General features: G+C 41.9%; 1 protein-coding gene across 5 annotated transcripts in view; it reads left to right on the top strand.

Moving 5' to 3' along the window:
• The window catches only part of nsd3 (nuclear receptor binding SET domain protein 3), a 104,753-nt gene that overhangs the window by 23,066 nt on the left and 68,595 nt on the right, over positions 1-13,092 (top strand). For all 5 annotated transcript variants that reach the window (XM_072554119.1, XM_072554120.1, XM_072554116.1 and 2 more), the window contains exons 3-4: positions 5,780-5,936; positions 10,365-10,519. In XM_072554119.1, the coding sequence (XP_072410220.1) occupies positions 5,780-5,936; positions 10,365-10,519 (312 nt within the window). The remainder of the gene's footprint in view (positions 1-5,779; positions 5,937-10,364; positions 10,520-13,092) is intronic.

The following is a 13,092-nucleotide window of genomic DNA, read 5'->3' as shown; positions in this document are numbered from 1 at the left end:
TCTGCAAAATAGGCAAGACCATTATTGCAGTTTGTTGAAGTGCTGCAACCTGGTGGAGTACATGAATGAAACAACAGTTCTTGTGGGTTTAAGCAGCCTGAGTAAAAATCTGTGAAAAAGCATCGTTTGCTTGGTGTGAAGCCAAGTCAGAAAGGAAATTGATGTGTTCAAGAGCAGTAGTAAGTGGAGGTAAGCAGAAACATCCATCATCAAATATTGAAATGCACTGCCAGGCCTCTGTAATAATGGTTACACAGTTCTTAAAATAAGGAATTTTGACTGATCATCCTGCCACTTGTCAAACTCTGGATGCTTCTTGAGTGCTGCCCTGCTGCTGTTCCTCCGCTCGGAATTTATTGTACCATGTGTCTTGTACCACATTACTTGACAGAAATTTAGCTGTCATTACTAATTCATGTTGCATGCAATCACAAGTTGGATGATTACTAAAAGAGTAACCTAAAAAGAGGAAGTGGATTGTGCTGACGAATCAGAGTACTTGGAGTGTTTACAGGTGCTGAACGGATAAGAGTTTTCTGAAATACACATTATCCTTGCAATTGGATCTCATCCTGAATCAGCGGAAGTAAGAAATAATTACTTGGTCAAATTTTGTCCTTGTTTTAATATGTTAAGTTTTAGAAACAAACTCACACCCCTTCTAACATTCTAATTCTGAGCCTATTTAACAAGAGAGCAAACGTGTAGATTAGTCTCACAGTCAAATGAGGCTGTATCCTTCATTGTTCATAACTCTCCTTGTTCATTTCTGTTCTCCTGAGCATAAACCTGTCATGACATGTGCAGATCTGATAGTCTTTGCTGAGTGCTGCACTTGGCCAGTCCCTGAATGGATTGGTTTTGCCCATGTATTGCTGTGTGTGTTTTAGAGATATGAATTGTTGGGCTTCATTTTATATTCATTCTCTAACTGGGAGTGCTGCCCTTGTCTGCTGGGTATTGAAAAGCCCCTTTTGATGTGTACCTTGGTGCGGTTGCTTGTTTTTCTTGTTGTGGAGAACTGACCTGCCATGAGAGGTCAAATGTGTGCGTAGTATCTTGTAAAAGGCTGAACTTGGCCATCAAGGACAGATTATTGCATCTCTGGCACATGAAGAATGGAAGCCAAGTTAGGTGCACTTTTGTTTTATGAACGCTGTTGAGAATGCAAACTCCGAAATCGATACATGTTTGGGCACTGTTGTTGAGTGGGGCGAAGGATGCATTGTGAGTAAAAGGGAGAGATTTGAGAACAGTTCAACCAACCAAACACTTGTAAAGTGTTGAAGCCATATTTGTCCAAATGCAGAAGGCCTTCAAACAGGCAATTTACTAATTTTGAGAGAGAAATGAGAAACATGGAAACTTTTTTTTTGGTTTGCTTCCCCTTCCACCCCCACTAAATGGTGCAGAAAGGTAAATGCTTTCTTCCACATGTTTTTTTTCTGGGGAGTGCATCTCTGCTGATTCAGCAGAATAACCTAAAAGGACCAGATGATACTCTGAAAAATGAACTGTACACTCAAGGAAAAGGTTAAACTCCCAAAGGAAAACTCTTTGCCTTTCTTATCAATGAGAGTTACCTGTCAAAATGCAATGACAATCTTATGAATGAGTAACATTTGGAGGTCAAGTCCGGCCTCCAACGACAATTGATTCAAGTATTGATCCAATAATTGATCCAGTTATCCAACAGATGATCTCAGTGAAGGGAAAGCATTTTTTATTCACGAATCACCATGCATCATTCATCCGAATGTCAAAATTATTTGACAGCCTATCAGGTATATTTCTTTTAAAATGTAACCTGAATGCCACATTCCACAGATAGTGATGAAATGCAAGTTTGTTGTGTGTATAAATAGATTCACTCCGACAAAGGAAGACAAAATGGTTGCTCTTTAGTTTACCTTGAACATTAACCCCTGGCCACTGGCCCTTTTGGATGCCACATTGCTGTCCATTGTGTAAAAACAAACTCATTCATGTTGGGGGGCTAAGACCGACAGTGAAATTTCCAAACCCAGCTGATTTTGACTTGCCAGTAACCCTTTATCTTTGGCCTTTTACACAAAAAAACCTTCATGTAGAATCCTGAAAATAACAGTGGTTCATAACCATTAAAATTATGACTCTAATTCAAAGTTCCTCAAAAGTATGGCCATTTTATGAAGAACTGTGAAAGGTCCTGAGTTGGTTTAGGTGTGGTTGTTAGGAAAATGGGCAACACCATAAATGGGGTCGTATTAATATCACTTGGAGAGCCAAATTGAATGAGGTGATTGTGAATATCGTTAGCCAACCTCCAGTCTTCGGGCACCTCGCCTGTGACTATCGATGATACAAATATCTCAGCAAGAGGCCCAGCTATCACTCTCTAGCTTCCCACAGAGTTCTCGGGTACACCTGAACAGGTCCAGGGGATTTATCCACCTTTAACCGTTTCAAGGCATTCAGCACTTCCTCCTCTATAATCTGGACACATTGCAAGATGTCACCATCTATTTCCCTACAATCTATATCTTCCATATCCTTTTCCACAGTAAATACTGATGCAAAATATTCATTTAGTATCTCCCCCATTTTCTGTGGCTCCACACAAAGTCCACCTTGCTGATCTTTGAGGGGCCTTGCAACATATAAGAGGCATCCGGATGGATATGTGAATAGGAAGGGTTTGGAGGGATATGGGCCGGGTGCTGGCAGGTGGAACTAGATTGGGTTGGGATATTTGGTTGGCATGGACGGGTTGGGCCGGAGGGTCTGTTTCCATGCTGTACATCTCTATGACTCTATCTGCAGTCTAGCTGATTTGTTGTATTCAAAACATCTTTTAGGAGAAGGGTTGCCAAACCTCCTGCGATTGGCCAAGAATATGCAGGAATTGAAGATCAATTTCAGGACACTGCTGTGTTTAACCCTAGAGAAAAAACAGCAAGATGTGAAACACCTTATTTTTTTGCCGTGACGTTTTAAATCTGTCTCTTCATCAGATTAACAAAAGACTAATGAAAATGGGGCAATAAGGCCAAGAGTCAAGCATCATCTAGTTGGGTCATGAGTCTTTTTGCTTTCCAATTATCTTAGAAAGCGATGTGTCAGCTGGAGTGTAGGCAAAGCCATGGTGATCAAATCTCCAGGAGAATATATCATTGCCATTGGCAACCTGATTTGGGAGCTGCTGAAGAACTCAGCATTGCGGTGCTTCAGGTATCCTTTGAGCTCCCGTGGTTTGTAAGTTATGAAAGCTGTTAACTTTTGGCAGTGAACACTTGAGTCATTTTTTTGTCTCTGCAGAGGAGTTTTGCCCATCTAGGTATTCTTGTGATTAACACGGTGGGATCCAGTCGTGGCAAAGAGTCCTGGCTGTTTGGTGCAGCATTAGAAATTCTCTGCTTGTCGTGAGAAAGAGAAATCTTTCACATTGGTGTGCTCTGATTTCAATCAACTTGTTTTCGTAAGAGTGGCTATCTTGGTATCTGAGCAGGAGTGTCTTAATGGTAGTGATTGGGATGAGAGCTATGAAGTGAACAAGAAGCAGCAGAGTACTTGATAATAGTCTTTTCTGTTGGTCTCTGGGATTTTTACCCATCCCTAATTGCCCACGGCACAGTCATAAATCAACAACAGTGTTCTGGTTCTGGAGTGGCATGTTGGCTACACCAAGTAAAGACAGCAAATTTTCTTCCCAAAAGATCATGAGCGAACCAGATGGATTTTTAATACCAACAGCAATGACTATATATTTGCCACTTGTCAATAAGCTTTTAATGCCAAATTTTTATTAAATTGGAACTTGACTATTTGCCATAATGGGATTTGACCCCATGTTCTAATAGCATGCTGGCCTTCATAACAAGCGGGATTGAGTATAGAAGCAAAGAGGTTCTTCTGTAGCTGTACAGGCCAAGGTGAGACCACACCTGGAGTATTGTGTGCAGTTCCGGTCTCCAAATTTGAGGAAAGATATTCTGGCTATTGAGGGAGTGCAGCGTAGGTTCACTAGGTCAATTCCTGGAATGGCGGGACTACCTTACGCTGAAAGACTGGAGCGACCTGGGCTTGTATACCCTTGAGTTTAGAAGACTGAGAGGGGATCTGATTGAGACATATAAGATTATGAAAGGATTGGACACTCTAGAGGCAGGAAACATGTTACCGCTGATGGGTGAGTGCCGAACCAGAGAACACAGCTTAAAAATACAGGGTAGACAATTTAGGACAGAGATGAGGAGAAACTTCTTCACCCAGAGAGTGGTGGCTGTGTGGAATGCTCTGCCCCAGAGGGCAGTGGAGGCCCAGTCTCTGGATTCATTTAAGAAAGAGTTGGATAGAGCTCTCAAGGATAGTGGAATCAAGGGTTATGGAGATAAGGCAAGAACAGGATACTGATTAAGGATGATCAGCCGTGATCGTATTGAATGGTGGTGCAGGCTCGAAGGGCAGAATGGCCTACTCCTGCACCTATTGTCTATTGTTCCCAGAACATTATCTTAGGTCTTTGGATTACTATGGATTACTTTGGATTATATCATGACATCACCGCCTCCCCTGAAAATAAATGGTTTAACCTTTAAAGTAAACGCAACAGAAGAGTTTCCTGAAATTCTGCAGCTTGTTCTCACTCCAAAAATAGTCCTCAATAATCTTTGAGAGTGCATCTGCTTCAGGAACACTCCTTTAGTGCCCTCATGGGATGTCAGACAGTGATTTTGAAAATTTCTCTCTTTATTGTTGTACTCCTTGCTGCTTTTATTTTGTCTCTTTTCGTCTGCTGTGAGAGTTTGTATTTTGTCTTCTGTTGTATGGCCTTTACTCTGCCAGTGCATGTGTTTATCGTTCTGCTCCCTCTCGTGTTTTTACTTTCTCTTTTCTCCAGTGATTAGGGACATTTGGGTATAAAAAGGGAAGTAGAAAATACCATTTTCTTGGAAGAGCTCAGTTAGTTGTGTTACCTTTCCTGCTGGATTGCTTTAGTTATTGAAGTGATTCTGTTGGAGTCAGTTAGGTTTCAGTCAGGTTGAGATTACTTGTGGACTTGGCACTTCAGTTTTTCATCGTGCATGTAGAATGATCGTTTTCTGAAGATTTTGTGGGTTCGGTTTACAAACCATGCATGAATGATCCCCCTGCAAGGCCAAACCCTAGTCATTCGAAGGGTTTGAATTTTCAATCCAGGTTTCACACGATATTTTTGATGAAATCCTTGAACTATTGGTTATGTTGGTTTTGAAGAAAGGATGTTGTGAAACTTGAAAGAGTTCATAAAAGATTTACAAGAATGTTGCCAGGATCAGAGGGTTTGAGCTAAAGGCAGAGGCTGAATAGGCTATGGCTGTTTTCCCTAGATGGTCAGAGGCTGAGAGATGATCTTTAGAGAGGTTGATAAAATCGTGAGGGATGTGGAAATGTAATTAGGCAAGACTCCCCAGGATTGGGGAGTCCAAAACTTGAGGGCGTAAGTTCAAGGTGAAAAGGGAAAGGTGTAAAAAGAGGACACGAAGAACAATATCTTCATGCAGAGGGTGGTGCCTGTGTGCAATGAGCTGCCAGGGTAAGTGGTGGAGGCAGGTACAATTACAATATTTAGAAGGCACTTGGTTAGCTATATAAGTCAGAAGGGTTTTAAGGGATATGGGCCAAATGCTGGGAAATGGGATGAGGTCACGTTGGGATGTCTGGTTGGCGTGCATGAGTTGTTTCCGTGCTGTATCATTCTAGGATTCTATTTCTTCGTCATGTCCCATTGTATAAACAAATTGTTCATTCTGTCTTCCAGGTCCATCGTTTACCAGTGTCTGGAAATCAGACTGTCATGTCGAGTTGTTACCAGATTGGAGACTTGGTATGGGCAAAAGTTGGTACCTATCCTTGGTGGCCCTGCATGGTGTCCTGTGATCCATTGCTGCAAGTTCACACCAAGGTCAACACAAGAGGTAAGATTGAGACAATATATGGTTACTGTATAATTTCCCTTGAGAAGTACAACTCATTTATTGCTATGTCCTTGCTCTTTCTGCTTGTGAGAATGGCTGGTCTGTATTTTCAATCAGGTCGATACACTTGCTGGAATGTCACACTAAGAATTAAAAATTGGTGTTGTTCCTGGGTTGAAGTGTTTTCCTGTGTTTACATCATGTCCAGTCCATAATGTTTTGTAGGCACTGTTAACTTTTTGTTCAATGGACTATTGGGAAGCTTCACATTTTGGTTTAGAGTCATCTGGAAATTGCTGCCATGTAACTTTGCAAGCAGTTTTGCATTGACAGCACCAAAATATCTTCAATTTTAGTGAATGGCAGGGCAAAAACAAAAGCAGTCACTGAGACCTGAGACTGAAATACTCAGGAGAGATATGGACAATGACATCTAGGAGGATTGCTGTCAGACCAAGTTTCCCTCTACTCCCACCTGACAGCATCTGACTCACTCTTAAATTATTGCACCATATTTATGTTCACAACTACTGCTTGGAATTTCAAGTGCTGACTTATGTGAGATTGCTAATACCCCTCACTGGGTTTATTTGTCTTGACCTTGTTTCTTGCAAGCTGGACACTTGGCTCAAGATTCAACTCCTTCCGATATAAACTTGGGAAAACTATGGTCCCAACAGTGTATTCAAACTAACTCCTGTAATTCGTTCACTCAAGCATTGCCAGAAGATTGTGACAGTGTTGTCGGTAATGCTCGACCACACATCAATTGTGGGAAGCTTGGCACAGATTTGGCTGTTTAATTTGTCTTTGGCCATAAGAAATTGCCAAATGCTGGGTAAAATTAATTCTCTTTCCAAGTCTTAAAATTATATTGCCTGATTTGAGTTTTCATCATTTTTTTTCTCTCAGAACATGAACTCATAAAGATGATAGAAAAGGATATCTGTTTGAGTCTGTCAGTTAGTTTTAGGATTGCATTCTGTCAGGCTCTGGATTCGAAATAACTTCAAAGTTTTTTGACCCTTTGTTTTGATTGTGGACTGAAGTGGGTAAAGGTGTGCTTTAAAGACAGGACGATTGTGAGTGGATTTGCTGCACTTTTTAAAGAAAGCGATTGAGCAAAACTCAATGTATGTGCGTAGATGGTGTTGCGTTGTTCAACCAGTTCGTGAGGTTGGTTGCCACCAGGCTGGAACAAGGGATATGTCTATTTGAGATTCAGCAGTGGTTAAAAGATAGCTGGTTGTTTGTTTGTTTTGTGAAGTTGTGATCAGCTGTGGATGACACGAACTATGTGATCGGCTATTGGGTAGCCTAATACTATGTTGATGTGAGTGATCTGGCCAAAAGCCTTGAGACTCTATCAGGTGAGTTCGTGCGTCTGTGGACAGTGGAAAATACCTCTGGTCTAAAAAGCCACTAATTAGTGTATGTTAGTGCTTTTAACCAATAAGACAGAGACTTTGCAATTTGCAAACCAGTTGTTCTTTGCCTCCTGCAAGGAAGTGTGAAGACCTGGGGAAGAGTGATCAAGGAGCAAGTCCTGACAATCCAAAGGATCATCCCTGAGTCCTGCAGACAGGGGGCATTGAACTGCTTGTCCAGTTTGGTTTTCTCCATCCAGAATGCCATTTTCCTTTGTTTGTCTCTGTCTGTCTGTTTTATGAGCGATTAGAGTTCTAACAAAAAGGGTTACATGTTGAAATTCCTCTTTGTTTATCTGTTGCTAAAATTGAATTTTTGGTCATGAACAATAATTCTAAAGCACAGCAACCTGTTCCATGCTTTTGGTTATCCTGCATCTACAATGACAAGTAAAATGGGGACTCTGTGCTCTTGGATAAAATCCTTACCTTTTTGTGACAATGTGGGAATAGCAGGGCTTGGTTTCCAGTCTGCTATCCCAGGGAGTTGTGACAAAACTGTAAATGTATCTCTTGATTTAAAGAGCAGCTTGGAAATTGTGAACCCAATTGATTTGAGAAATGGAAATGCAGGCAAATTCAGCAGTAAGTTTCAAAGGGTAATTGTAAACCTTGAAAAGTGAAGCTTTTGCTGGGCTACGGGGTAAGGATAAGCTTTTTGAAAGAGTGGGTGCCTTTTTGTTGTAGGAGATTCTGTGTCCCGATATCACATTAAATATTTTGCTTCCGTTTGTTTTGTTCTTCGCTTCGCATTTCGTGCAGCATGTGCAAATGCTGTCCATGAATTTTGTTATTGTTACAGCCAAAGAGATTCTGCTTGAAATACTCTTTTCCTAAAGATGGACTGGTTCTCTTTGATGATTTACAACCAAGCAGGTGGCTTCTTTATGGAGGCTTCCAGCATAATGCTGAATGCTTTATCAAATGAGATTTGGCCAAGTTTCGTTTCACTTGAGTAGTTAAATTGAATTATTAACATGAAACTATTCTTTTGCTGGGCACTCGTCCAAAAGTAGCATGTCAACAAAAGGGTTTTTTTTTTCAAACTACGTACTCATTCAGAGGATGTGAGCATCACTGGCGAAGCTGGCATTTGCTGTCGGCCCTGATTGTCCTCGAGTTGTTTACAGTGAGTCACCTTCAGGAACAGTCCCTAGAGTGAAGGTGCAGCCACGTTCGATGCAGCATTGAAGAAGGTCTGGATGGTGCGTGACTTGGAGATCGTGGTGTTCTCCTATGCTTGTTGGCCTAGTTGACTGAAGCAGGAGAATATGAGACATCAGCAGCTGCTGTCAAAGGAGGCTTTGTGAGTTACTGCCATGCCACTGGTGATAGGAGGAATTGAATGTTGAAAATGGTGGATGGGTTACCAGTCAAATGGGCTGCTTAGTTCAAGATGATATTGAGCTTTTTTATTGCTGTTGGAGCTGCATTGATCCATGCAAGTGGTGAGTGTTCCGTCACACTCCTGACCTACATACGTGGACAGGCTTTGGGAAGGTGAGGTTGAATGGTCAGAAGGAAAAGATAATCCATTGTGAATGAAACCTGTTTTCTCTCCTCTGACATTCTTTGGAGAAATAGTTGCAAAAAATCTAATCCTGATGGATGTACTCATTGGATTATCGTATTGCAGTAGTTATTGCAGCCTTATTGTCAGATGAAGAAATTTGCCAGGGTTTCTCCTTGAAAGTACACACGTGAACCTTCAGTAAGTGTCACTTTGAGTATTCACTGAAACGTGAGTTAGATGCCTGAGGATGATATCCCGCCTCCTCCAGGTCACCACAACGTTCGGAAATGAGGATCCCCAGACACAAATGAGCAGTTTGTGATTTGTGCAGTTGTCCCCAGAATGTGAATTGACAGGTCCTCAGTTGGTCAGCTTCATTTTCCTGAAACCAATCCACTTGGTGAGTTTGGTATTGCATGTTATGAAGCATGCGAAAGCTCAGAAGTGGAACTGTATCCCATCAAATTGTGTGAGACATTAGTGCAAGTGGCTGTGGGTAAATATTGTTCACAAGAATATTACTGCATTCCCTTCAGCAAACATGTTTATTGAGATCTCCTTTATATGATAGACGTTAACCATGTGGCAGGATAATTAAGATATTCAGTGCAAGCCTTTGAAGTCCATCTCTGTTTATATGTATTGGATTTAATTAGCCTGGATCCAAAGAAGGAGCTAACTACAAAATAAAGGTATGATAAAAAGTGATTATCTCAAATTATTACCTATTTTTGCCACTTTGTAATATATTGATTCGGCTAAAGGTGAGGACAGGTAAAAATTAATTATTAAGCATGTTGAAAAGCCTCTCTTTCGTGCAGCCAGGAGTGACTGAATCATAGGTTTGATTGTTTTGTGCCTATCACCCAGATGAGTCATGTCCTCAGTCTGCCTGATATTAGAAACTGTAACTTACACTTGTTTGTGCAGGTGCTTGCAAGTACTGTGTGCAATGCAGTGTATTTACTGCCAGGAATGGTTCTGGCTGTCCAGGTCATCCCCGACAGATTTCTTGATTTTGCCTTGCACCCAGCAAGTCAAGGCCATTTCTCTCGAGATAAAATGGCTTGAGTCAGCCTGAGCCATTTTGGTGCCTTGACTTCGTCTGCTTTGTGTAGTAATATATGCCTTGTTATGGGAGCAGCTTACCTAGCTTGAGAAGAACACATGCAGACTAAGTTATTGGAGGAAACCAAATGTTTTGGAAAGAGTAAAGCTAATCACAACTAAAGAAAGCATCTACCTCAATTTTTATAACTGCGCCATTGCAGTGAAATTCATTCAGATAGTGACCAGTGCACTTTAAGTTAATTGACTACATTTCAGCAAATCAGCACAAGAGTGAATTGCCAAATCAATTAATCTGCAAGAGGCCACGTGTAAGATCCCACTGGTTATAGTTTTGTTTGTTTTCTGCCTGTCTTCCAGATGGGTGATGTCCTAGCTCTGTCTGATTTAAAATCTGTAATCTTCTATCTGTTTGTGCAGGTGCTCGCGAGTACCACGTGCAGTTCTTTGGGACGGTGCCAGAACGAGCCTGGATCCATGAGAAGAGGGTGGCGCCTTACAAAGGACGTTCACAGTATAGTGCCCTTGTTGCCGAGACTGCCAAGCAGGCCAGCAATGCTGCAGAGAAGCAAAAGGTATTGATGATGTGGAGCTATTGTAAAGATTACCCAATGCTGCAGTCCAGAAAAATGTAAATTTGAGTTGCAGTACTTGCAAACATGTATGGATGATAATCTCGTGGTTTTTATCAGAGACTGTGCATAACTGATGCTTTCAGATGGTTAATATTGAGAGATTTACCTTGAAGAAAGTGTGCTGATGTTTCTTCCTGGGTTTTCATTTTTTAAATTTGTATAGTTGTTCCAATGAGATCTTCCCTTTAGGGCTTTTCTCCAAAGAGATCTGACCAGGTGTATCTTGCCAGTTCAGGAGAAAGGCTGTTGTAACTGTTTTCTGATTCAACTTGTGCATTTTAACAGTCTCTTCCTTCAGTGACTTTTTCGGTGAGTTTGTCAGAGGTCCAGAGTAATGCTTTTGGGATATGGGTTTAAAATCTCAGTCTGTGGGATTTCCATTTCATTCATAAATCTGGGAAATAGTGCAAATAATGGTGATGATGCAACCTTCTGTATTCTCTTGGGAAGAAAATTGTGTGATTTCAGACACACACCCATGTGGTTGGACCTTAACTGCTCTCTGAGATAGCCGAGCAAGACACTTAGTTCAAGGGGATCTGGGGATGGGCAACAAGTGCTGCTCCCAAGTCTAGTGACAGATTGGAAGAAAAGACAAAGTCTCATTTCTATGAGAAAAGCTTTGGCGAAAAGCATTTAGTGCAAAGTTTCTGATCCTTGTTTGTCAAAAATGTTTTCCGCTTTGGGTTCCCTCTTTTCTTCCTTCTTTTTTAGATTAGATTACTTACAGTGTGGAAACAGGCCCTTCGGCCCAGCAAGTCCACACCGACCCGCCGAAGCGCACCCACCCATACCCCTTCCCCTACATTTACCCCTACATCTAACACTACGGGCAATTTAGCGTGGCCAATTCACCTGACCTGCACATTTTTGGACTGTGGGAGGAAACCGGAGCACCCGGAGGAAACCCACGCAGACACTGGGAGAATGTACAAACTCCACACAGTCAGTCGCCTGAGGCGGGAATTGAACCCAGGGCTCTGGCGCTGTGAGGCAGCAGTGCTAACCACTGTGCCACCGTGCCACCCCACGGTGTCATCTCCTGTCAGATATGTAAATCCTTCTGAAATGAGTGAACACCCTGTTGGAATGACTGTGTGTCTCCTTGTGTCGAGCAGGACTCGGTTGCTTGCAGGAAAAAAAAGACTGGGAGAAGTGAACGATGGAGTAGTCCCTGTATCTCAACAAGTGTGGTGCTGGAAAAGGGCTTGATGAAGGCCTTCTGCTGGAAATGTTGATTCTCCTGCTCCTTGGATGCTGCCTGACCTGCTGTGCTTTTCCGCCACCATACTTTTGGACACTGGTCTCCAGCATCTGCAGTCCTCACTTTCTCCTATTCCTAGCTTGTGATTGGTAGATGTATGGGGGTGGGTGTTGTTTGGGAACAACATCCAGATGTGAATGCTCCCACTCCTGTTTTTACCTGTTGACCTGGCATGCATGGCAGCATCTGTCAAGTTTGTCTTTGAAGGAATTTAAAAGGTTCTCAGAAATATCACACCTGTATTCTGTTATGGAATTGAGGTGGATAAGCTTCAGGCAATGGACGAGCTTTTAGAAACATAGAAAATAGAAGCAGGAATAGGCCATTCAGTCCTTGAAACTTGCCCTGCATTTGACATGATTACTGTTGGTCATCCTTCTCAGTCCTTGTTCCTGATTTCCCTCAATATCCTTTGATGTAAATGACCAAATGATTTCAAATAAAAGATAATATTTGACATATTTACAGGAAGCTAGTGTCTCCATTGAGGAGGACTTGCATTTGATCCATGCCCTTGGGGACATTACGGTGGCAAAGATGAGGTAAAACCAATCATATACAGAAGTACTCTCTACAGAAGGTTTTGGCAGTTTGGACCAGACTGGTCTTTGGAATTGAGAAAAAAGTAGCTGTTTTGATCGTGTGCACTATGGGCAGTAAAAACATGAGGACTTCGATCATTTGTGCAGTCAGGGAAGAAAGCCTGACCTGTTGCAAAGGCACAATAGGTACCACCTCATTTCTTTCTGCATGGAAAAGGTCACATTGGCCATCGTCTTGCTCCAGTTTTGCTGTATGTATCCAATGAGCAGTCAAGTCTTAGTCCAGATAGAGCAGCTGGAGAGAGAAGCTCCTTACCTCAGCAAGTATAGGGTGTCATTTCACCTTGTCAAACTGCGAGATTTCACCAAAGTCCTGCAATTCTAGGTTTAACTTCCGCTTTGTGTGAAACCTGTCATCTTTCAGACACAAAATTATGTCATTGTCTGTTCCCTTGATTGATCTGAAAATATCCTATTGCCCTTTTGGACGAAAACCAGGAGCGTTGTCCTTGTGTCCTAACTGATGTTTATCCCTCTCAGAGCAGCAGTCAGAAAACAGATAATCTAAGAAAACAGGAGGTGAGTTATTTGGTTCAGAATTCCCTAAACTACTGTGGTAACCACAGTATTCATGTGGCTAGTCCAGTTTAGATTGTGGTTGTTGGTAATCTCCTGCATAGTTGTTGTTTGGGATTTAGCAACAGTGC

Source organism: Chiloscyllium punctatum, chromosome 35 (genome assembly GCF_047496795.1).
Source record: "Chiloscyllium punctatum isolate Juve2018m chromosome 35, sChiPun1.3, whole genome shotgun sequence".
Classification (NCBI taxonomy): Eukaryota; Metazoa; Chordata; class Chondrichthyes; order Orectolobiformes; family Hemiscylliidae; genus Chiloscyllium; species Chiloscyllium punctatum.
The sequence above is the reverse complement of the archived record's forward strand: the minus strand, read 5'-3'. Positions and strand labels throughout refer to the sequence as shown.